The 22,971-nt window shown below is 50.4% G+C and overlaps 1 protein-coding gene across 4 annotated transcripts in view; it reads left to right on the top strand.

The window, feature by feature from the left end:
* The window catches only part of SYNE3 (spectrin repeat containing nuclear envelope family member 3), a 91,463-nt gene that overhangs the window by 13,305 nt on the left and 55,187 nt on the right, over positions 1–22,971 (top strand). The window contains exon 2 of one of the 4 annotated variants that reach the window (XM_060295251.1): positions 6,016–6,208. The exons of 2 other annotated variants lie outside the window; for them this stretch is intronic. In XM_060295251.1, coding sequence (XP_060151234.1) covers positions 6,169–6,208 — 40 coding nt within the window. In that variant the 5' untranslated portion in view covers positions 6,016–6,168. Of the gene's footprint in view, positions 1–6,015; positions 6,209–21,458; positions 21,562–22,971 lie in introns of those variants that run through there. One more of the 4 variants, XM_030883459.2, reaches the window with a different exon arrangement.

Below are 22,971 nucleotides of genomic sequence, written 5' to 3'. Positions count from 1 at the left end.
CTTCAGCAAGCAAGCAATAAGTAAACAGACCGTATCCGAAGGTCACATGTCCTGGCCAGTTGCTGCCAGGCTGGAGGTTGCAGTTCCGTGGAGGGGAAGTGATTCAGGCCCAGCACGTGTGGCTCCCCTCCTGTACATGCAGAATGGACACACCTTCCCCTGAGTGGTGGCGGCCCTACTGTTGAGTGCGGTCAGCTCGGGGAGGGTGACATTTGCCTTTCATGCAAATCTTGCAGGCCATCAGTCCTTGCAAGAAAATCCACTAAAGCTAGCATTGTGCAACAGGAGGGGAAAAACACATTTTAGGAGGTCATGTGCTGTTTGTGCCGGGTGTGGGAGGCCCCGTGTGTCTGACCCCGGTCCCCAGGGTGGGAGTGCAAAGAATGGGGCTCACATGCTGACCGCCTCTCTCCCCCAACTGTGCGGGTGACCTTGCTGGGCAGCAGCAGGAGGGCCATGGGCTCTGCTAAGGGATTGTTGGGGAGCCCAGATTCCTCCAGGAGGAAAGGGATTAAACTCCCTCCCATCAGGGGGATAAGGAGGGGGATGCGCTTGGTCAGCTTCCAAGCGCTGCACACAACAGTAAGCTATTGTCTGCTGGGACTGACGGGGAGCTCAGCCCTGGACACAGTCCCCTCCGGGAGGGAGGAGTGGAGTCTGGCAGGGCCAAGTGCCCCATGCCTGGGAAACACGCTGCTCCCCAGAGCCCCAGGTGGCATCTCCCTGCTGCCTGGGTACTGGTAGCCCCTGGTCCTGAAGTCCAAGGGGCTTGGGTGGCACCTCTGTGTCTGCAAGGACGTGACTCAACCCTGCTGGTGACCCCCTCATGTTGCCCCCCACCCCGGAGGGCAAGGACTGAAGACTTAATCAGTCCCCAAGGCCGGTGCCCTTGGCTTCACACAGACACATCGTAAAACTGGCGTCTTGAAGCCTGGGAAGGAACTGGCATGTGCTAATTATAATCTGCACAGCCTGTTACCGATTGACCTTGGACTCCTGGGAGGTGAAGGCTCCTGGGGGAAGGCTTAGTGGTGCTCTGAGGCTTCCAGATATCAGGCACGGCATCGAGATAAGGAGGATGAACTCTTCTGGATAGCTCAGTGGATACCACCTTGCAGCTCCAGCAGAGTGCGGACAGTTTTAAACCTCTTGGGCTCTGCTAAGGGGCTGTTGGGGAGAACAAGGCAGCAGGATACCTTCTGTATGACCTTGGGCAGGTCACTGAACCACTTCGATTTCTTTATATAAAGAAGACAATCATTCCTACTTAACAAGAGGTGAGAGACCTCAATAAGCTGTGTGTAAACACCTAACATGGGGACTGCCACCCGGTACATGCTTAACAGTGTTAGTTCCCAGCCTGGTACACCCTGAAAAATCCTGGAGGGCTCCCTGGAGGCAGTGGTGCCAGAACTGATGAATGAATGTGGGCAGGCAAAGAAGAGCACTGAGGGGGGAAGCCACATGCTATGTACAGGGAGCCCCAGGGAGCTCTGGTTCAGGAAGAGGAGGTGGGAATCGGTGGGAGGTGAGGCTGCATAGATAGATGGAGAAGGACCTCAACTGTCCTGGGACACGTTGTGGACTTTCTCAGGTACGGGCTGTGGAGCCTTGGAGGGATTAAGTCAGAAGGGCCTTTGACTCTGAACCCTAAGTGCCCCTTTCTGCCAAAAAGAGAGGACTCTGTTCCCTCTGCCTCCTCAAGACTCAGGGCCCAGGGGCTCAGGCCCCAGGAAGAAGCACGCTGGGCCTGAGCCCCTGTGGGGACGTGGATCTTCCCAGGGGTTCGGCCAGGGCAGCCCCGAGAACTCCCTTGCTCCGAAAACTCCCATTTGGAACAAACCCTGCCTTCTTCTGGCTGTTCTTCTCACAGCTGGGGTGCCATTTATTAAATGAAAGTGGGGTTCAAGTTGCTCTGTATCCTTTTATAAACCAAACCTGAAAACCATAGGAGGGTATTTTTCTTAGGTGAGCAGTAAAGCGTGCTGGGTTTTCTAGTCTGCTTTGATCCTGGTGATGACACAGACCCAGGGTCAGCAAGATCCTGCCTGTGTGGGTCCTGTGGGTCCTGTAGGTCTGAAAGGCACGTCTTTGTATTGAGGGCCTACTGTACCCCAGGCTCAGCGCCAAGCCTTTGTTCCTTTTTTTTTTGTTGTTTTAAATTTATTTATTTATTTTTGGCCGCGTTGGGTCTTCGTTGCGGTGTGCAGGCTTTCTCTAGTTGCGGTGGCTTCTCTCTTGTTGTGGAGTATGGGATCTAGGCTCGTGGGCTTCAGTAGTTGTGGCACGTGGGCTCAGTAGTTGTGGCGCACGGGCTTAGCTGCTCTGCAGCATGTGGGATCTTCCCGGACCAGGGCTCGAACCCGTGTTCCCTGCATTGGCAGGCGGATTCTTAACCATTGCGCCACCAGGGAAGCCCAGTGCCGGGCCTTTGTATGCTTGCTGGTGCCATTGGTATCCTCACTTTACAAACAAGGAAACTGAGGAACAGAGAGGTTAATAAACTTGCCTGGGGTCACACAGCTAGTAGATAAAGAAGCCAGATTCAGTCCCATGCTGGCCATACTTCATGGACTACGTTTTCTATACAGCATAATGTGAAAGCTGGGCTTCCTAATTCTAACTTATTTTAAAAAGTCGAATGGAACTGTGAAATCTCTTAATTTGTTATTAGAATGTACGCAGTCTTAAAGTACTTTAATTTTTTAAAAAACTACTACTACCACCTTAAAGAAATTGACATTTAAAAAATGTGCCTGTGATTCCAGTGCTCTAAGAGAACCTTCTCCTTTTTCCTGTGTTCCTTTCAATCTTTATCTTTTCTCACACAGTTTTTGTATAATTTGCACAGTAGGAGTCGGCAAACTGCAGCCCACAGCCCAAATGCCACATGATTTTGTAAACAAGGTTTTACTGGAACACCGCCATGCTCATCATTTACATACTGCCTATGGCTGTTTTCACGCTACAACTACAGATTTGAATAGTTGTGACAGAGACCATCTGGCTTACAAAGCCTAAAATATTTACTGTCGGACCCATTCCAGAAAAACTTTTCAACCGTTGGTCTAGAGGGCAAAGAGTTTTAATTGAAGTGTAGTTGATTTACAATGTTGTGTTAGTTTCAGGTGTACAGCCAGGTGATTCATTATGCTTTTTCATATTCTTTTCCATTATAGTTTATTACACGATAGTGAATAGTAGTTCCCTGTGCTATACAGTAGGACCTTGTTGATTATCTATTTTATATATAGCAGTTTGTATCTGCTAATCCCAAACTCCTAATTTATCCCTCTCTCCCCTTTCCTCTTTGGTAACCATAAGTTTGTTTTTTATGTCTGTGAGTCTGTTTCTGTCTTGTAAGTTCATTTATGTCATATTTTAGAGTCCTCATGTAAGTGATATCCCATGCTATTCGTCTTTCTCTGTCTGACTTACTGCACTTAGTATGATAATCTCTGGGTCCATCCATGTTGCTGCAGATGGCATTATTTCATTCTTTTTTATGGCTGAGTAGTATTCCACTGTGTGTGTGTGTGTGTGTGTGTGTGTGTGTGTGTGTGTGTGTATATACCACATCTTCTTTATCCATTCATCTGTCGATCGACATCTAGGTTGCTTCCATGTCTTGGCTATTATAAATAGTGGCAACGTGCTCTTTTTTCTCTTCAGACACAGCATTATTCCATGGTGTTAATCATCACGTTTCTCAGTGTAAATGGCCCAGGATATTCCACGGGATGGATGTCATCAACTTTCCTTAACCATTTTCTTTTTGCTGGACAGTTAAGTGGCATCTTTTTTTTCTCAATATTTATCTAAAACATTTATATAGCACCTACTGGTTACCAGCACCATTTACCAGTATAACTCACTTAATCAGATCAGTGATAAGAAGTTCATACTATTATTACTTCCATTTTACAGATGAGAAAGTGAAGTCAGAGGAGTTGAATCCACTTGACTGAGGCCTCATTGTTTTTCAGCAGCAAAGTTAGGCCTGAATCTGCTCAGCCAGTTGGCTCTAGGGTCTACATGCTTAGCAGCTGTTAGGAAGTGTCCTGGAAGAGGCAGGCCTTTGTGACCGTGACTGTGTGTGTGTGTGTGTGTGTGTGTGTGTGTGTGTGTGTGTGTGTGTGTGTGCATGTGGTGGGCGGAGGGTGTCCAGCGCAGTGACTCACCAGGAGTGAGCCCCGCCCTGCCCAGCCCAGCCTAACCACCCAACATCACCCAGATTTGGTTAGTCTCTGGTCCTCCTTGTTACACACCAGGCAACTTCAGCCATGTGACCACAAACTTTGTTTCTTTGTGGAAAACAGCCCTGAAAAGAAGGCCAGCTGCTGATGCCGAAGAGAAAAATGAATTCTCCCGGTCAGAAGAAGACCTCTTGGGCGGGATAATACTGGAGTAGGTTAGGGCTCTGCTTTGTGGCCAGGGGGGTACACATCTTGCTCAAATGTTAACTCAGTCATAAGTTTGCAAATGTTCTAGCCGAACTGAGAAAAAACAACAAAGATGTGACATAACTGTCCAGCAAAATGGAAATGATTAAGGAGAGTTTGTGACATCCACCCCAGGGAATATTCTGGGTCATTTACAAGGAGAAACGTTGATAATTAACACCATGAGTCTGGTGTAGCGCTAGTCAGGGGGCCTTCGGGAAACTGATGAGACCTGCAGACCTTGCCAGGAGAATAAGCCTACACACGAGATGCTGCATAAGATGTCAGGAGGCTCTGGGAGCCCTCATAGCCTAATCCAGGGGGTCTCACCCATTGTCGGGGAGGGGGGCAGGTTAAAACCCCTGGTCCACAGAGACATTTTGTGTTTTTTTAATACATTTATTTATTTTTGGCTGTGTTGGGTCTTGGTTGCCGTGCGTGGGCTTTCTCTAGTCGCGGTGAGCGGGGGCTACTCTTCGTTGCCATGCGGATTGTCATGGCTTCTCTTGTTGCGGAGCGTGGGTTCTAGGCACGCAGGCTTCAGTAGTTGTGGCACGTGGACTCAGTAGTTGTGGCTCGTGGGCTCTAGAGCTCAGGCTCAGCAGTTGTGGCCCACGGGCTTAATTGCTCTGTGGCATGTGGGATCTTCCCGGGCCAGGGCTCGAACCAGTGTCCCTTGCATTGGCAGGCGGATTCTTAATCACTGCGCCACCAGGGAAGCCGTCACAGACACATTTTGAAAAGTGAATTTAGTGAGTGCTACCCACGGGACACTTGCGAGGTGAGCTAGTGGATACCAGAAGGTCTCAGGTCAAGAAATGCCGTATTGTAGAGACTGCGGGGGCGAGAGGGTGTTGAGAAGACTCTGAACACGGTGTCCACCTTCCAACAGAAGGAAGGGAGCCTGAGCTGTCAGGTGACCCACGGGTGCAGGATCTGGTCGGTCCTGTTCACCTCTGTGATCTTCAGCACCAACCATAGCATCTGGTACGGGGCAGGCGTTGCAACAAGATCTGTCATTAAATGAATAAAGCGTCTCCCAAGCTCTGGAACAGAGGGAAGTTGGGCCTGGTGTGGCTCTGGGCTAGAAGGTGAGATGGGCCTCTCTCTCTGCCTGTTCACACGGGTCCGTGGAGGGCACGCCCTTCATCATCACCTGGCCTGGCGGCTGGATGGAGTGAGAGGCACAGAGGGAGAGAAGTGAGGGTGAGCTGGATTTTTCTCGGCCGTCAGTTCCTGGAAACCCAGGTCGGGCCTCCACAGCCTGGTTGGTGCCCCATCTGGCCTGATTCATGTCGAGCCATACACTGAGAGGCCTGGCATCACTGGGCCCATCGCAGTCCCGCCCAAACTGGGCATGCCTCTCAGCTAGTCCCCCATCTCAGGCACGCTCCCTGCAGAGGACTTGGTCTGGGCACCTCGTCAGTCTGACCTGCAGGGGTTCACCTCCCCCCCCACCCCTGGCCTCTGCATCAGTCGGCTATGGGATGGGACATCCTGTTCTGACTCAAAAAGGAACCCTCCTTCTTCTGCCTTCCTGACTCACTTCCTCCTTTTGCTGGCCGTCTTGCAGCACGGCATGGGCGCTGGAGCCCAACAGACCTGGTCCTGCCTCTGACTGCACCTCAGTAGCTGTCTGACCTGGGCAGGAGAGCTGGCCCTTCTGAGCCTCAGTTTCCCCATCTGTAAGGTGACGCGGTCGCCCCTGCCTTGGTGGTTGGTGGTAATGGATGCACCGCACCTGCCCAGCACCTGGCACCCAGCAGGTAACCTCATACATGGGAAGTCTGGGTGACATTTTCCCCAACCCACAGAGGCCTCCTTTGGCATACAAAAGTTAAGACTCATGATGACCTTGACACTCACCCAGGGCAATCATAAGGTCACAGATGACCTGGGGTGGGGACAGGGTAGGAGCAGGCAGAACACTCGTTACCCACCAGTGTTGGTTGGGGTGCGAGGCTGGGGTGCGAGGCTGGGGGCTTTGCTGGGAGGGGGTCGTAGGGACTAGCTTCAAGGGCAGACACCGTGGGGAGGAATGACGGCCGCTCCCCACAGCTGATCAGATATTTGCACATTCAGTCAGCAGTGGAGAAAAGATCCTTGGACTTGAACTCTGGTTTCTTTGTGGAAGAGCAGGTTTCCAATAAAAAGAATGCCTTGGGGTTAAACAGCACTTTACAAAGCATTTCCAAGCACATGATTGAAGGTTCCAGGTTGCCTGGACCCTTTTCAGTGCAACATTGTTTCCAGACAATTGGTCAGGCGCTGCCCTCCCTGCCTGTGGGTCTGTCACTGATCAGAGCACGCCACTCCCTTGCTCACAGACCCTCGCTGGTTCCCTAGTGCCCACAGAGGGAAGTCAGTGCACCCCTCTCACTCCCCTGCCTGCCTGTCCGTCACAGCTTCCTTTAACAATTCCCAAGCCCACTCTGCCGCCTGAACTTGGCGTTGCACTTTCCCAGCTTTTGCTTATGCTGGTCCAACAGCTTGTTATACCCTTTCCCACTTGTCATCTTATCCAGACCCTGCTCATCATTCCATCTCAGTCAATGTGTCCCCTCGTCTGTGAACCCCTCCCTGGATCCCCTAATCAGCATCATTGCTCCACTCTCTAGGCTCCGAGTTTCTCACGTGCCGCTCCATTTGAGCATATAAGAGCCTCAGAGTCTGCGGTCACGCAGACCGTGTTTATAACCCGCCGCCTGCGCCTGGCTCACCGCTGTGTACATCTGGATGTTAAAGCCAACTGGTCTTGGATTTGACTCCTTATCTCCTAACTAGTAGCTCTGGGACCTTGGGCAGAGCACAAAACTGCTCCATCTCAGTGCCCTCGTCTGTAAAATGGGAATGAGTATTAAGACCTGCCTCTCACTGGCTCTCCCCTGTCATCTTTGTGTCTTGAATTCTTTTTGTCACTCTTAATGTTAACATAAATCTATGTCTCTGATCTCTCTCTCTGTAATTGTCCATAATGTAAAACAGAAATATTGCCATAGTTTTTGGATATTTTATGTTCTTAATATTTAAGAACATTTAAATTATTTTGTCTAAAAAAAAAAAAAAGACCTGCCTCTCAAGTATAAAAAATATTTTTAGTGTTAACTCAGCAAATGCTGTCAGTTGAATTGAGTAACTTCTCACGGGAGTGGGTCTGTTTCTCACAGGAATGGGTGCTTAAATTAGGTCTGTTTGAAGGGCCCTCTTAGTTTGGAGATTTTGATTGTTTCTTTTACAGAAAAAGTTTTATTGAGATATAATTCACAGTATACCATTTAAATGGGTGCATTTAAAGTGTACAATTCCATGCCTTTTTGTATATTCACAGAGTTGTAAAAACATCACCCCAGTCATTTTTAGAGCATTTTTACTACCCCACCCGAACCTGCACAATCCCCGGTCCACCCATGCACCCACCCCAGCCCTGGGCGCTACCCATTTCCCTTCTGTCTCTACAGACCTGCCTGTTTTACACATTTCGTGTAAGTGGAGCCATACGATATGTGGCCCTTTGTGATTGGCTGCTTTCACTTAGCATCATGTTTTCAAGGTTCTTACATGTTGTAACCGCATCACTACTTCATTGCTTTTTATTGCTGAGTAATATTCCATGGTGTGGATGTAGCATATTTTATTTATCCGTTCATAAGTTGACAGACATTTGGGTTGTTTCCACTTTTTCGGCTCTCATGAACATTTGCGTATAAGTTTTTGTGTGGACATATGTTTTCATTTCTCTTGGAATATACCTAGGAGTGGAATCGCTGGATCATGTGGTAACTCTGTGTTTAATCATTTGAGGAACTGCCAGGCTGCTTTTCAAAGTGGCTAAACTTTTTATATTCTCACCAGCAGCATAAGAGCGTTCCCCTTTCTCCACATCTTCACCGATACTTTGTTATTGTCTGTTGTTTTGATTATAGCCATCCTTACGTATGGGAAGTGGCATCTCCTTTTGGTTTTAATTTGCATTTCCCTGATGGCTAATGACGTTGAGCATCTTTTCATGTGCTTATTGGCTATTCGTATGTATGTCGTCTTTGAAGAAATGTCTATTCAGATCTTTTGCCAATTTTATAATTGGGTTTTTGTCTTTCTAGATATAAGTCCCTTAGTGGGTAAATGATTTGCAAAATTTTCTTCCGTTCTGTGGGTTGTTGTTTCACTTTCTCAATGGTGTCCTTTGAAACACAAAAGTTTTTAATTTTGATAAAGTCCAGTTTATCTTTTTTTTTTTTTCTTTTGTTGCTTGTGCTTTTGGTGACACATCTAAGAAATCAGTGCCTAATCCAAGGTCAGGAACATTTGCACCTACGTTTTCTTCAATGAGTTTTATAGTTTTGGCTCTTACAATTTGGCCTTTGATCTATTTTGAGTTAATTTTTGTATATAGTGTGAGGTAGTGGTCCAAGTTCATTCTTTTGCACGTGGATATCCAGTTGTCCCAGCACCATTTGTTAAAAAGACTATTCTTTTCCCGTTAAATTGTCTTGGCACGCTTGTTGAAAATTAATCGTCTATAAATATGAGAGTTGATTGTTTCTTATCCGTGGGTTATTTTGAAGAAATGTAATGCTTTCCTTCAGAGGCAGAGATGTTTTTATACCAAGATGAGTCCTGGCCATAGCTCTGCCACTGAGCTGCTGCAAGATCTTGGGTGGGTCTCTCGCCTTCTCTAAGCCTCAGTCTCCCCATCTGTAAAATGGCACAGCTAGATAAGAAGATTCCCGAGAGGTGGTCCAGTTGTTTTTGTTGTTGTTTGTTTGTTTGTTTTTGTCCGAGTTGCACGGCATGTGGGATCTTAGTTCCCTGACCAGGGATCCAACCCGAGCCCCTGCAGTGGAAGCACGGAGTCTTAACCACTGGACCTCTGGGGAAGTCCTGGTCCAATTGTTACATGCGGAAATGTAGGGAGGTTTCCGCAGTACTTTTCACTGGCTCCTGGGGGTGTCCCATGAGGCCTAGCCCTGCAGCCTGAGATCTGGAGCCAGTCTGAAACCTGTGGGCAGTTTCAGGAACTCCCTACCCTGGCCTGGCCCCATGGGAGCCAGCCCTGCTTTTCCAAGAATATTAGTGTTGTGCTCACTTAGTAAGCAACACCGCCATCCTCCTCCAGGCTGGCTGTGCTCCAGGCCTGGGTATACAGAGCAGATGAGACACAGCCTCTGCCCTCGAGAGCAACAGTCTAATGGGAAGACAGACACGTCAGCAACAGTCGTGGAGCTGAGTGGCGTGTTCTGGTTGGCACTGTGTCCCAAGGGCTGCAGGTGCAGGGGGAGGGGGGCAGGTGGCAAAACTCGGCTTTGCTGGTAGGGCCACAGGCCTGGCCCAAATGTGAGCGCTTGCTCTGGGCAGTATCTGAAGAATGGTCGGGTGAGCTGTGTAGTATATTTCACAGCTCTTCCATGTGCCGTCCAGCAGCAGCTCCTTCTTAACTCGCATTTAACCAGCCCTAATGCACTGACCAGGCGACTACTGACCTCTTGTCTCCGGGCAAGGCGCTGTGGTTAAGGAAAAGGCTCTGGAGCCAAGCTGCCCGAGTTTCAATCCCTGCTTTGCACGCTTTGGGGAAAGTCATTTAACATCTCTGTGCTTTGCTTCCTTATCTTCTAATATGGAGTTTTATATTAGCACCTACCCGGTAGCCTATTTGTTTCTAAAGCACTGTAAGGTGCTCTAGGAACATGGCCTGGCACAAGGAGCCAGCTCTTATTAAGGTCTCTGGTTATTGCAGGTTGGAATTGTAGCTTGGAACGGTGTAGCACTGACCCCAGTGTTAGGCCAGCTACACAGTTGGTTACTATAGCCCGTGGCTATTACACGGTGTGACATGGTAACATGGTACAGTTAGCCTATAGGTTGCCTGACGATCATTACAGTTCTGTGCCTTTGAATAGAGCAGAGCTTCTCGCCAGTGTATACGTCCCTTCCTAACAGCTGTTCTGTTTAAAAAAAAAAAAAGCCCGGAGGTGAATCGGATGTGCCCCTTCCCTTCAAAACATCTTCCTGTTTAAAGCTCCCCCATCTCAGAGAGGAGGAGGTCAGGCAGAAATTCTTGCTCTCATTTGACCAAAGAGACTGGTGTTTGGAGCTGGTTAGGGGCAGAGCCTGCACTGGACCCCATGCTCCCTAATTCCATTTTGGGGCCTGCTCTGCCCCCAATCCATGGCCTGAAGGAAGACTCTGATTTGGGGGTTAACAGAATCTATGCTGATGTCCACCCTTTCCCCATCCCTGCCTTTCCCAAGTTTCCCTGAACCTGCAGCTTGTGTATATTGAGGACCAAATAGGGCTGGTAAGATGCTCCTTCTGGCTTCACACATATTCCTTTTAATAAAAAAGACCAGGGAGTTCCCTGGCGGTCCAGTGGTTAGGACTCAGCGCCTTCATTGCCGGGACCTGGGTTCAGTCCCTGGTCGGGGAACTAAGATCCCGCAAGCCACGGGGCATGGCCAAAAATTAATAAATTAATCAATTAATTAAATTTATAAAAAGACCAGAACTAACAATTATCAAGTACCTACTAAATGCCAATGGGGGTAAATATTATTCTTTATATTTTCCAGATTTATCTATCCACCCATGAACATTTGTGAGCGCCTACTGTGTGTCAGTGTCTGTCTCAGGTACCTTGATCAAGGTAGCAGTGATCAAGATGGGCAGTTCACATTCAAATGAGTACAGCAGGCTGAGTTCAGTGGTGCTGGACTACTGACTCGGAAGTTGTTGATTTCCATCCTGGACGCTGGGAGGCCCCGTGGCAGCCGCACGACTTGTTGAGCAGACATCCAGGTCCCTACTGAACCAGGGGCCCGCAGGAGCATGGATAAGGGCCCCATGGCACTGCTCTTTGGGAGCTCCGAGAGCCCCACGCACACGTGAGGGACTCCATTTATCTGTTTTTACACACTCCTGGCTGTTGGTTCAAGGAGTCAGCCGGCAGCGCCCTCGAAATTGGAGCAACTTCCTGCTGGCTGTCTCCCCATCACTCACCTCCTCACTCCCTTAGCCTCCAGCCTACCGGGCCCGCACTGAGCACGGTAGCCTTAAAGGAGGAGGAGCCTGGGAAGTGCAGAGCGCAGTCTGGAGCTTAGTACCTTGTCCTAAAGTACAAACGCAAAAGGCAATCAGACGGTTCGCCGTTAGGGACTGCCAATTAAAACCACAATGAGATTTCATTACCCACTGGTTAAAAGGGCTAAGATTAAAAAGACTGACCATAGAGGGCCGTGTGGGAACGGGAACTCTCATCCACTGCTGGTGGGAATGAAAAGTGGCGTGGCTGCTTTGGAAAATAGTGTGAATGTAAACATACACCTACCATCTGATCCAGCCACTCCACTCCTAGGTTTTTTTTTTTTTTTTTTTTTCTGTTTTTTTTGGCTGCGTTGGGTCTTCGTTGCTGCGCGCGGGCTTTCTCTAGTTGTGGCGAGCAGCGGATACTCTTCGTTGCGGTGCGCGGGCTTCTCATTGCGGTGGCTTCTCTTGTTGGGGAGCACGGCCTCTAGAGCGCAGGCTCAGTAGTTGTGGCTCACGGGTTTACTTGCTCCGCGACATGTGGGATCTTCCCGGACCAGGGATCGAACCAGTGTCCCCCGAATTGTCAGGCAGATTCTTAACCATTGCGCCAGCAGGGAAGTCCCACTCTTAGGTATTTTTGCAAGAGAAATGAAAGTGTATGTCCACACACAAGTGTTTAGAGCAGCTTTATTTGTATAGCCCAAAACTGTCCATCGGCGGGTCTCCACACGCTATGGAATATTACGCAGCAATGGAAAGGAATGGACCACTGATACAGGCAACAACGTGGATGAATCTCAAACTAATTATGCTGAGTGAAAGAAGCCAGGACCACATCACCTGCCCCCATATATATATACATATATGTATATATATATATGTATATATAATTCCATTTACGTAAAAATCTCCAGAAAATGCAAACTAACCTCTACAGACAGTAAGCACATCAGCGGTTGACTGGGTCAGGGTGTGGGCAGGAGGGAAGGATTAGAAGTGGAATCAGGAAACTTTTGGGGTAATGGGTGTGTTCATTATCTTGATTGGGGTGATGGTTTTGTAGGTATATATGTTAAAACTTGTCGAACTCTGCAGTTGAAATGTGTTTATTGTTTATCAATTTTACCCCCAAATAAACCTGTTAAAAACAAAGGCCACCCCATCTCCAGTTAATCAGTAAGATGAATCTGACCCTGCCCTCCTCCAGAGAACTTGTTTGTGTCAACAGATACGAACAGCAAAGCATGAACCATGAGGTCAAACTTCTGGGTTCCGTCTTGGATTCATAGCTACTCACCTTGCCTCCCTAAACTTCAGTTTTCTCACTGTGGGATGGAACTGATAGTAGTACCTTCCTCCTGGGGTTGTTGGATGGAGAACATGGGAAAATTCAGAGTGTTTAGTGAACGGATAGTAAGTGGTAACATGCACAGGGTCCCGTGGGCACCCAAGGAAGGGAGGAGCTGTTACTATGGGGGGAAGGAAGCTGGAAGTGTTTCCCCTGTGAGTGAACTGAATCTTGAAAGAACAGGGAAGAGTCTGCTAGAAGGAGGTGTGTATTGGGGTAGGGGAGGCTCACCAGGCAGAATTAGGCTGGGGAGGCAGCACTCAAGATTCTAAGCTTCTAGAAACTTCAGCAGTGTGGTACAGCTGGCGTGCAGGGACCAGGGGCACCCTGGTGAGTCAGGGCTGTAGGTTAGGTAGGAGCCTCATCCTTGAGGGTCCCTGAGGAGTCCCCTTCATCCTCCAGGCCAGGGTTTCTCAAATTGGGGTATGAGGAGGATTTCTCTGGAGACCATGAGGTGTTTTTTTTTTTTGGCTACACCGAGCGGCATGTGGGATCCTAGTTCCTGGACGAGGGATTGAACCTGTGCCCCTTGCAATGGAAGTGCGGAGTCTTAACCACTGGACCTGCAGGGGAGCCCCAAGACCATGAGTTCTATGAGAAGTTTTGAAATTTTTATCTAATAAAGACAAACAAAAAAATAAAAACCCTATATCTTGATGCAATGCTTTTGAATACAAAGACATTTTCATCTAGTAGAAAGTGCTCATTTCTGAAGTCCTTCTTGATAAGAGTGGTTCTGAAAGTATATTATTGTGCAGCCATAATTTTCTTTTCTTTTTCTTTTCACAACTATATTTTTTCTTTAATTGAAGTATAGTGGATTTACAGTGTTGGGTTAGTTTCTGCTGTACAGCAAAGTGATTCAGTTATATATGTACTTTTTTTTTTTTTTTTTTTTTTTTGCGGTATTTGGGCCTCTCACTGTTGTGGCCGCTTCCGTTGCAGAGCACAGGCTCTGGACGCGCAGGCTCAGCGGCCATGGCTCACGGGCCCAGCCGCTCCATGGCATGTGAGATCTTCCCGGACAGGGGCACGAACCTGTGTCCCCTGCATCGGCAGGCGGACTCTCAACCACTGCACCACCAGGGAAGCCCTATACATACATTTTTTAATATTCTTTTCTCTCTTGGTTTATCTCAGGGTATAGAATATAGTTCCCTGTGCTATACAGTAGGGCCTTGTTGTTTATCCATTCTATATATAATAGTTTGCATCTGCTAACCCCAAACTCCCTTGGCCACCCTCCCTTCCTTGGCAACCACAAGTCTGTTCTCTATGTCTGTGAGTCTGTTTTTGTTTCATAGATAGGTTCATTTGTGTTATATTTAAGATTCCACATATAAGTGATATCATATGATATTTGTCTTTTTCTATCTGACATCACTTAGTATGATAATCTCTAGGTCCATCCATGTTGCTGCAAATGGCATGATTTCATTCTTTTTCATGGCTGAGTAATATTCCATTGCATATATAGATATACATATAGATATATGTACCACATCTTCTTTATCCATTCATCTGTCAAAGGACATTTATGTCTGTTCATGTGTAATTCAGGTTTGAGGGCCACAGGAGGTGTGTGTGGTCATTGTGGTTGAACCCGCTCCCTTGGGCTGTGGTGCAGACAGTCCAGGGAGGGAGCACTGGTTCCATGGGAGATGTTCAGGAAGGTAAGGCAGGTCTGGTGGGTTCAGGGGTGACTGTTGGAATCACCCCTCTGCAGGGAAGATTCCTACCTGAGGAGAAGGTATGAGGCGCTGGGGGCCTGGCATGGGCCCCTGATTCCCAGGGCCAATAAGAGAGAGGCCTGGGAAGGAGGTGTGAGGACATCTGTCACTGCCATGCTGTCACGGAAGACGCTGCCTTGGGCTGCTGGGGAAGGGAGGGGAGGGAAGGCGCAGGGACAAGGGGCCAACATCCATCCGAAGCTCCACCCCCTTGGCCAGATCTTCTTCAGCAGGACCTGGGATGGGCCTTGCCACACGGCAGATGGAACCCTCGCTGGTGGGACGAGACCTTGGAGATTTCATCTACAGGGTGATTGGGAGCGCGGCGGGTGCTTTCACTGCCAAGGCATGGGGTTGGGCCACGACCCACAGTGTGAAAAACCAAAACCGACCTAGAGCTCCCGTTTCCGAATCAGCGGTAGGCTGGGCAGCGTTGATTGGTCTGCCCAGACTCACGCCTGTGGTACGCAGCACTCGGTGTCCCACCCAGTCCTGGACTAGTGTGATGCCTTGCTCACTGCTGCTCTCTGACCCGCAACTGATGGCCAGTCCCTGCCTCCCCGGCCTCTGATCGCCCCTAGCCACACTCCCAGCAGCCGGCTGGGACTACGCGACCAGGGCTACTGGTAGGATGCTTCTCAGAACCGCCTCAGGGAGCCCTCTGCTTCGCGCCCTCTAATTGGCTGCCCTCCCGGCAGCCTGAGCCAATCACACCTGGCCCAAGGAGCCGAGGCCCCGCACCTTGGAGCCACTTGCCTTGCCCAAGGGATGCCCCTGTCCTCGTTGGGAGGTCGGGCCTTTGGTACCCCATTCTCTTAGAGTTGAACTTTGCATTCTCTCCCTCTCCCAGACATCCATATTTGACTGTGCTTTGCAAGGCCAGCGTTTCCCGGGTAGAAATCGTAGCGTCCTCCACGCTGTGCCTTTTGACGGAGAGCTTGGGTTTAGTTAATTTCAGAGTGACTGGAAATGCTGTTTTATAGTCAGCTCTCTGGGAAAGGAGGTGGGCCAGAGCACAGTGGGCTTTCACTACCAAATACCATTTGTCAGTGATGGCAAAGCTGATTTGAGAATCCCTCTCAGAGCACTCGTCTTGAAAGCAGTCCCCTTTGTGGCTAGAATTGTAAAGTGGACCCCAGAACCCTGTTACTAAGCGGGGTTTCTTGTATGAACATTGACGAGCCCATGGACAGAGGGTGGGTTGTGGTGCCCTGTAGTTTGTGTGGCTTTGGTTCAGTCCCTTAATCCCTGCAAGCCTGTGGTTATCTCTGACGGGATAAAGCCCAGTAATTGTTCCCAACTCCAGATTCAGCAACCTGGGAGGGCTGTTGTAAGATGAAATAAGACGGTGTGAGAGTTCCTGGTCCAATGACCAATTAAGATGCTGCGGAGGGTGCCGGTCCCTGCTTCTTACACACTTTGCTCTCCAAATCACCTTCTGTGAATGCCAGATAAGAGAGCATGGCCCAGGACCGTCCTGGCGCTCTGAACGATGCTCTGAGCTGTGGCTTCTCCGTAACATTATCTGCAATAAGTAAACAAAAAAGAGTTCCCAGAATTCACTTGGAATAGGCTTTGGGATTAAAACCAGCTGCGTGGTTCCTGAAATCCCATCTGTGTATGGGAGAGCATGGGAATGAGTAAGGGTGGAAACTGTGTGTGGCAGCGCAGGAGTGAGTCACAGGAAAGGCGAGCGTGTCGCGGGAAAGGGAGTGTGCCCCGTGCCGGGGCGCTGTGTCCGTCTGTGTGTGTGGGCCCCTGGCCAGGTTGGAGGGGCAAGCGCACTTGCCTATAGGGCCTGCCGTGGGAGCTGGGGTTTGCTTGGTTCTGGATCCTGAAGGTTCTGAGTTCTAGAGCAAAATGCCAGGGGGCAGCTGGGTTGGCAGAGGGCCAGGTGGCGGCCCAGCAGCCGGGGCCTCAGTTTATTAAATCCAATTCTAGATTCTCGAGCGGAGCCCCAGGTTTACACCCTGCGGTCACCTTCCTGGAGCTCGGATGCTCATAGAAGACGACCCACAGGAGGCGTGGACGGCTCTCAGTGGGTTCTGGGGGTACAGGCGGGGGCGTGGAAGCCGGGTAGCACCGTGGTGTTTAAGAGCAAAGGCTCTGGACTCAGGCCATCCTGTGTTCCAGTTCTGTCCCCGTTACTTAACATCCGTCTGACTTTTGAGCAGTGTTCTTAGTATCATTGGCCCTCAGTTTTCTCAGCCATAAAATAGGGATAAGTGTCTCATTAGTCTTTGTAGGATAAATGAGTTAATAGCTGTAAGCCCTTTATCACGGAGTCAGGCACGTACAGAATGCAAGGTGCACGTGGGCTGTTAGAATTATTATTGTTAATCCTGGATCCACCACTTTCTGGCCGGCTGTTTGCTTTTCTGAGTCTCAGTTTCCATCCTTATAAAATGGTACTAATAATGTCAGCCACATAATAGTCACCCTTTGAACCTGACTTTGCCCCTCTCTGTGCTTGGGAGGGATTCGGTGTCGTGTTTTAGGGGCATTCCCTAATGGGGTTTGGTTACGTCTTAAGCAGGATTCTTGGAGTGTCTAGATCATTGAATGGCACGCGGTATTAGAGTGTCTGCACATTCCCAGAGAATGTTTTACATTGCCGTTATGGTGTTGGAGGGGCTGGAGCGGGGAGCTGTCCCAACCTGGTCCTTATGGGGTGTCTGACCCTCACCACTGGCACCACAGAGCCAAGGAGGGCCCTCCATCCTGCAGCCTCATCTTCCCAGGCCCAGGAAGGGGAAGGGAGAGGATGGAGGGCTCTAATCCCGCCGCCCCCAGGACACAGGGTTCTGAACCCTGATTTATTTCCCGTGGACTCCCCTTCAAGGTCAACCCAGCAAATGGTCAGTGTCAGTGCCAGTAACTTGTCCTTTGTCCTGCAAGGCTGGTCCCCCGCAGACCAAGTTGCAGCTTGGCCCGTTGCTCAGGCAGCCCGGAATCAGGGCAAAGGGAGCTGGTGTCCTTCTCCATCTACAGATGGGCAGCCTTCGCAGGCCTGGGCTGGGAGACCTTCCTTCCCATCCCCTGGGTCACAGGAGGGTTGACCCCTGCGGGCTGCATCGCTCAGGTTCCCCTGTGCTGGCCCAGGGATTTCGCCCACAGCAGCCTTTCCGCCCTGGCTGGGGTGATGCCTCCCCTGGGGCTCCAGTTCCTGCCGCTTAGAGGCTCCCAGCCCGGGTCTGGTAACATCACCTCCTCCTTTGCCCCCTCCAGCCAAGGTGTGGAAGTAGCCGATCTCTGGGTTCCCTTTTGTCTCCTGGCAGCTTCTCAGCTCCTTCACCCCCATGGAGCCGGGTCCCTCTGGTTCACAGCTGGACTCAGAGTGGATTCACTCTGCCTGGTTGAACCCTGTCCAACCAGACTCACGGTCTTTGGACTTTGGAATCTGACAGAACAAAGTTCAAATCTCAGTGCTGCCCTGATGGCCCTGTGCCCTGGACACTCCAGCCTCAGTGTTCTTGTCTGCGATTGCGGAAGGTGACGGCAGCCTTGCCCACTGAGCACTGGTTCTGAGCAGGTGCCTGATGAGGCCCCCAATATTCTAAGAGGAAGGTGCTGGTCGGTGTGGGGGGGGGGAGGAAGTTCTTCTGAGGTCCCTCTGCCAATCAGCAGAAGCTCTCCGCCTGAGAGGATGCCCTGCTGCCCTACCTCTGCTCCCTCCTGTGTGACCCACCCTCAAGGACCAAATGGATGACTTGTAGACAAGTGCTTAGCACGGACGTAGGCCTTTCATCATGGTGGAAATGTCAGCACCCTTTTCTCTTCCCTGGTTGGCTTTTTTTTCCCAAGTCTGCATCACGTTTTCCACCCCCTCCATCCAACCGCACACTGCTTTATGGCACTTCTGCCTGCGCATTCACCCTGAGGCCTCCTTGTGACTCTAACTAAGCTCTCCCCTTTTGACTCGATGGCTCAGGCCTGGAGCTCAGATTCTGGAACCTTCTTGGCCTCCCCTGAAGTACAGCCTCACAGTCCATTTCTGGGAGAGCTGTGTCCCCGGTCACCTCCTGTGGATGCGTCAGTCTCCCAGGCTGGTGCCTTTTCACCCGGGTTGCATCGGAACACATGCTCTTTCTTGAGTCTGCTCCTCTGCTCTGTCATCTGCCCTGCCCTGGCTTGTCTGTCATCAAGGAAAAAAGATCATTTCTCTTCTGGCTGTCATTTGTGATAACCACACGGGACGCTGAAAACCAAGGCTGCTTCCTTTCTAACCATCTCCTGCAGCAGACCAGCGCCGGCCTGAACCAGAAAGGGCCTGCATCCTGTCTGTGGTTCCTCAGGGACAGCCCAGAGGTGCATCTGGAGCCCCACTTCCTTGCTGCCTGCAGCAGCACCCCAGGGCTGCTACCCAAGAAGGGACTTGGAAATGGAAACAGCTTTTTAAAAAATGCCTGAGCACGTTTTTTTGGTTTTTTTGTTTTTTGCCAAAATGTTTGGAAAATGCATAGTTCCATTTTTTTTAAATCCTGTGTCCACTCAACCAATCCAAGAAGAACAAACTCATGGACGATGAGAATTCCCCCCTCCCTCCCAGAGAGGCGTGCCTGCCATGCTCGCTCCTGCAGCCTTCCCGCCTGGTCCTTGGCCTCATGCAGCTGCCCGTGTCTGTGCTGACCCCCTCCCCCCACCCCCTTGGCCAGGGCTTCCCTTCTGCGCCCACCCCAGCCAGGGTGACTCGCCTGAACCTCAATCAGTGTTGTCACTCCCACCTGAACCCATGTTGGCTCCCGATTGCCCCCAGGGACCAGCCCAGCCTCCTGGATGTGGCTCTGGGGCTCTGATCTGACCCTTGCTTCCTTCACTGCCTCCCCGCATCCTCGAGCTCCAGCCTCCCCATCCCCCAGTGTGTCGAGAGCCTCCCCAGCATCCTTGCAGCACCTCCCACTCAGCTTGCACTCCCCTCTCTCAAAGCTCACTTTGGCCCCCTCACTGGACACGGAGCCCCATGGGCCAGAGCCTTACCTGGTTCGTCTCTGAACCCTGAGCACCCAGCAGCTGTTAAGATGCACAGATGCATTAGTCTATGGCTAGTAACCCCCATTCCTACCCCACACCCACCTTTGGGATGGTGTGAGAGCCTCCGTCTGGATGCAGGTTTCTAAAGAAGGAAAGCCCTCCACCTGACCCCAGAGGAATTTGGGGTAAAAACAGAACTGCTTCCAAGTATGGAATGTGTTCCAGGTGCTAGGTAGGAGGTTTTTTCATTAACCAAATCTAGGTGTTGTCCCCATGCCATGGTCTGCATATTTATGTCCCCTCAGAATTCACCTGTTGGAATCCTGACCCCCAATGTGATGGTGTCAGGAGTTAGGGCATCTGGGAGGTGATTCTAATCCTGTTCTAACATGAGGGTGGAGCCCTCATGAATGGGATTAGTGCCCTTATAAAAGAGACCCCACAGAGCTCCCTAACCCCTTCTTCCACGTGAAGATACAATGAGAAGTCTGCAGCCAGGTCTCCCGTGACTGTGCTGGCTCCCTGATCTCAGACTTCCAGCCTCCAGAACTGTGAAAAGTAAATTTCTGCTGTTTGTAAGCCACCTGGTCTGTGATATTTTATTATAGCATCCCAAGCGGACTAAACCCCATTTCCAGGTGAGGAGATGGGGACTCAGAGAAGTTAACTGACTGGCCAGATGTCACACGGCTCGTGAATAGCGGGCCCAAGACCACCAGGACCAATTATAAGTCCTTCTGGCCTCAACATCTGTCCAATCCCAGGACACATGCCTGTGGGTCACTTAGCCGCTCACTTTGCCTGCTGGCCGCTGTGGCTCCCTGCAGCTGCTGGTTACAGCCTTGGGGCATCTACAGCTGAAGTTGGCAAACTGTGGCCCATAGGCCACATTGGGCTAGTCGTCTGTTTTGGTGCAGTGAATGGGAAATGGGTTTTACATTTTTTAAGGGCTGTAAAATCAAAGAAGTATATGCAACAGAGACTGTATATGACCTGCAGAGTATATACTATAAGTATATAGATAAAGTATGAAGATAGTCACTACCTGACCCTTTACAAAAAAAGTGTGCCCACCACTGTATAAAAGGTCCCCAGGACCACCTCCTTTGGAGTTTCCACGTGGCCCTGGGAGGCTACTCACCTCGGCCTGCCTTAGAGGGGCCACGATGCTGGAAGGGGTGCTCTGAACTGGCTAAGGAGGGGGGTCCGTGGGGAGAGAAGGTCACCAGGGCCCACACCAGGCTGACAGTCTGAGGGCAGAGGCTGATGCGTAGGCCCCAGCTGGCGTGGCTCACAGAGAGCTCAGTAATATGGACCCTTCCAACCCACAACCTCAAAGACCCTCAGAGACCCTCTGTTCAACACTCACAGTGTGCACATGGGGAAACTGAGGCCCAGAGAGGCAAAGGCGTGCTCAGGGCAAATGTGCAGATTCCACGCCCAGGGCTCCTTCTCCTACCTTCCCCGCCACATTGTGGAAGGCTTCCCACCCTGCTCAGCCCAGTACTATGGGTCGTTTCCTTGGCTTATTTGTTCTTTCAGTCGACATTAACGAAGGGCTGGTAACTTGACGCTCCAGCACTGGGGTGCAGAGGTGGAAAGGCAGCAGGAGAGGAGGTGGCCTGCCCAGAAAATATAGTTGGTGGTCACGATGCTCTGGGGTTCCACGCCGGACAGCAATGCTTGGGGGAGGGGGCTCGCTTCTAGAAGAGGGAACAGAGGTCATTGTCTTGGCTGTGTCAGAGAGGCACTAAGAACTGCACATCTGCCCTGGGGTTGGCTGTGAGGAGGCATGGCAGGAAGCAAGGCTGGAAACAGGGTCACGCTCAGGGCTTGGGGGTCGGTCGGAAGACCGCTGCAACGTATCTTTTAAACAGGGCAATGGTCAGCTGGATTTGTGTTTTAGGAAGCCCCCTCTGGTTCCCGCCCGGAGAAGGGATGGGAAGAGGGCCGGAAGCTGTTGCAGTCGATTGAGGAAACGGAGGGAAATCCATGATGTTCCCGGTGAGGGATGCGAAGGAGGGATGTCTTCCTGGTCCATAAACCAATTGTGAGTGGGCTTTTCTTGAGCTGCTCATTTGCTTTTTAACTTTAAACTTTTAAACTTGTGTAAGGAAGCAGGCTCTCCTTTCCATCAGTTGTGGATTCTAACCCAGGTCCATGGACTGACGGGGCTATGGATAGAATTGCTACTGACCTCTAACTAATGGCAATTTCTTCAGTTATGCAGGAGGCAAAACAAAATCAAAGCCTACTCTGTTATTAGCAGTGGCTGTAACTTCGTCACATATATTTTTATGTTGCACTGCAGTCATTGTAGATTTCTTGAAGTGTATTTTATGCCCATCAGTATTTCAAAATTCCAGTAGTTATTAGACCCATTGTCATTAGATCTTGTGATTTAATGTGTTAGTAAGGTAGTGTGTGGTGTGTGGGGTGTGTGTGTGTGTGTGTGTGTGTGTGTGTGATAAATTCGATTTTGATATTTTGATAACTATGTTTTAATATGATTGGTTTCCTTTGTAATTCTTGCAGTTTATTCTCGGCATTTAAAGACTTTATTCCAAGAAGGGGTCCACAGTAGAAGTCCATCCCCCTCCCCTCAAATCCCCCACCCTGGTTTGCAGTTCATCCACCTGCAGCCCACACAGGTGTTCAATATGCAGCTTCTCTTCTGGAAGCTTCTTCTTTTTTTTTTTTTTTGCGGTACGCGGGCCTCTCACTGTTGCAGCCTCTCCTGCTGCGGAGCACAGGCTCCAGACGCGCAGGCTCAGCGGCCATGGCTCACGGGCCCAGCCGCTCCGCGCCATGTGGGATCTTCCGGGACCGGGGCACGAACCTGTGTCCTCTGCATCAGCAGGCGGACTCTCAACCACTGCGCCACCAGGGAAGCCCCCTGGAAGCTTCTTGAGGCAGAGGTGGTGCCCACTTATTCGCTTCTGTGGTTGTAGCATCTGGCTTAGCTAAAAGTGCGTGTTTAATTCCTGTGTGTTTCACTGACCTGGAATGAAGTGGTTTGGTAGCACAGGCCAAGAGGCCCTGGTCTCTTGAACTCTGCCGGCAGCTTCACCAAGCTGACAGTGGTCCCCCATCCAAGGTTAGAAGCCCCCATCTGAGGCTGATCCGTGGGTCTGAGGTCCACCCGAGTCCTGCCCCACCCTGCCGGACCCCTAGTGTTCCATTTGAGTACCTTGGGGTCTCCAAACCATCACACCTCCCAGGCCCTGGGCATTTCCAGCTGCAAGAAGGGTTCTCCAAACCTCGCTGCCTCTGGGTGTTTAGAGCATCCACCCCCCTCCGCATCCTGTCATCCGAAACCCTGGGAGCTAGTTTCGGCTCCTCCCATTCATCGCTTTGTAAAAAATAAAAGCTGAGCTTTTGGAAGCCAATCAAGTCACACACTAGACGAGAGATTAAAGCCACAATGAACCAATTTAAATGCCTGCGCATTCTAACGTGC

This window comes from Globicephala melas, chromosome 2 (assembly GCF_963455315.2).
Source record: "Globicephala melas chromosome 2, mGloMel1.2, whole genome shotgun sequence".
Classification (NCBI taxonomy): Eukaryota; Metazoa; Chordata; class Mammalia; order Artiodactyla; family Delphinidae; genus Globicephala; species Globicephala melas.
The sequence above is the reverse complement of the archived record's forward strand: the minus strand, read 5'-3'. Positions and strand labels throughout refer to the sequence as shown.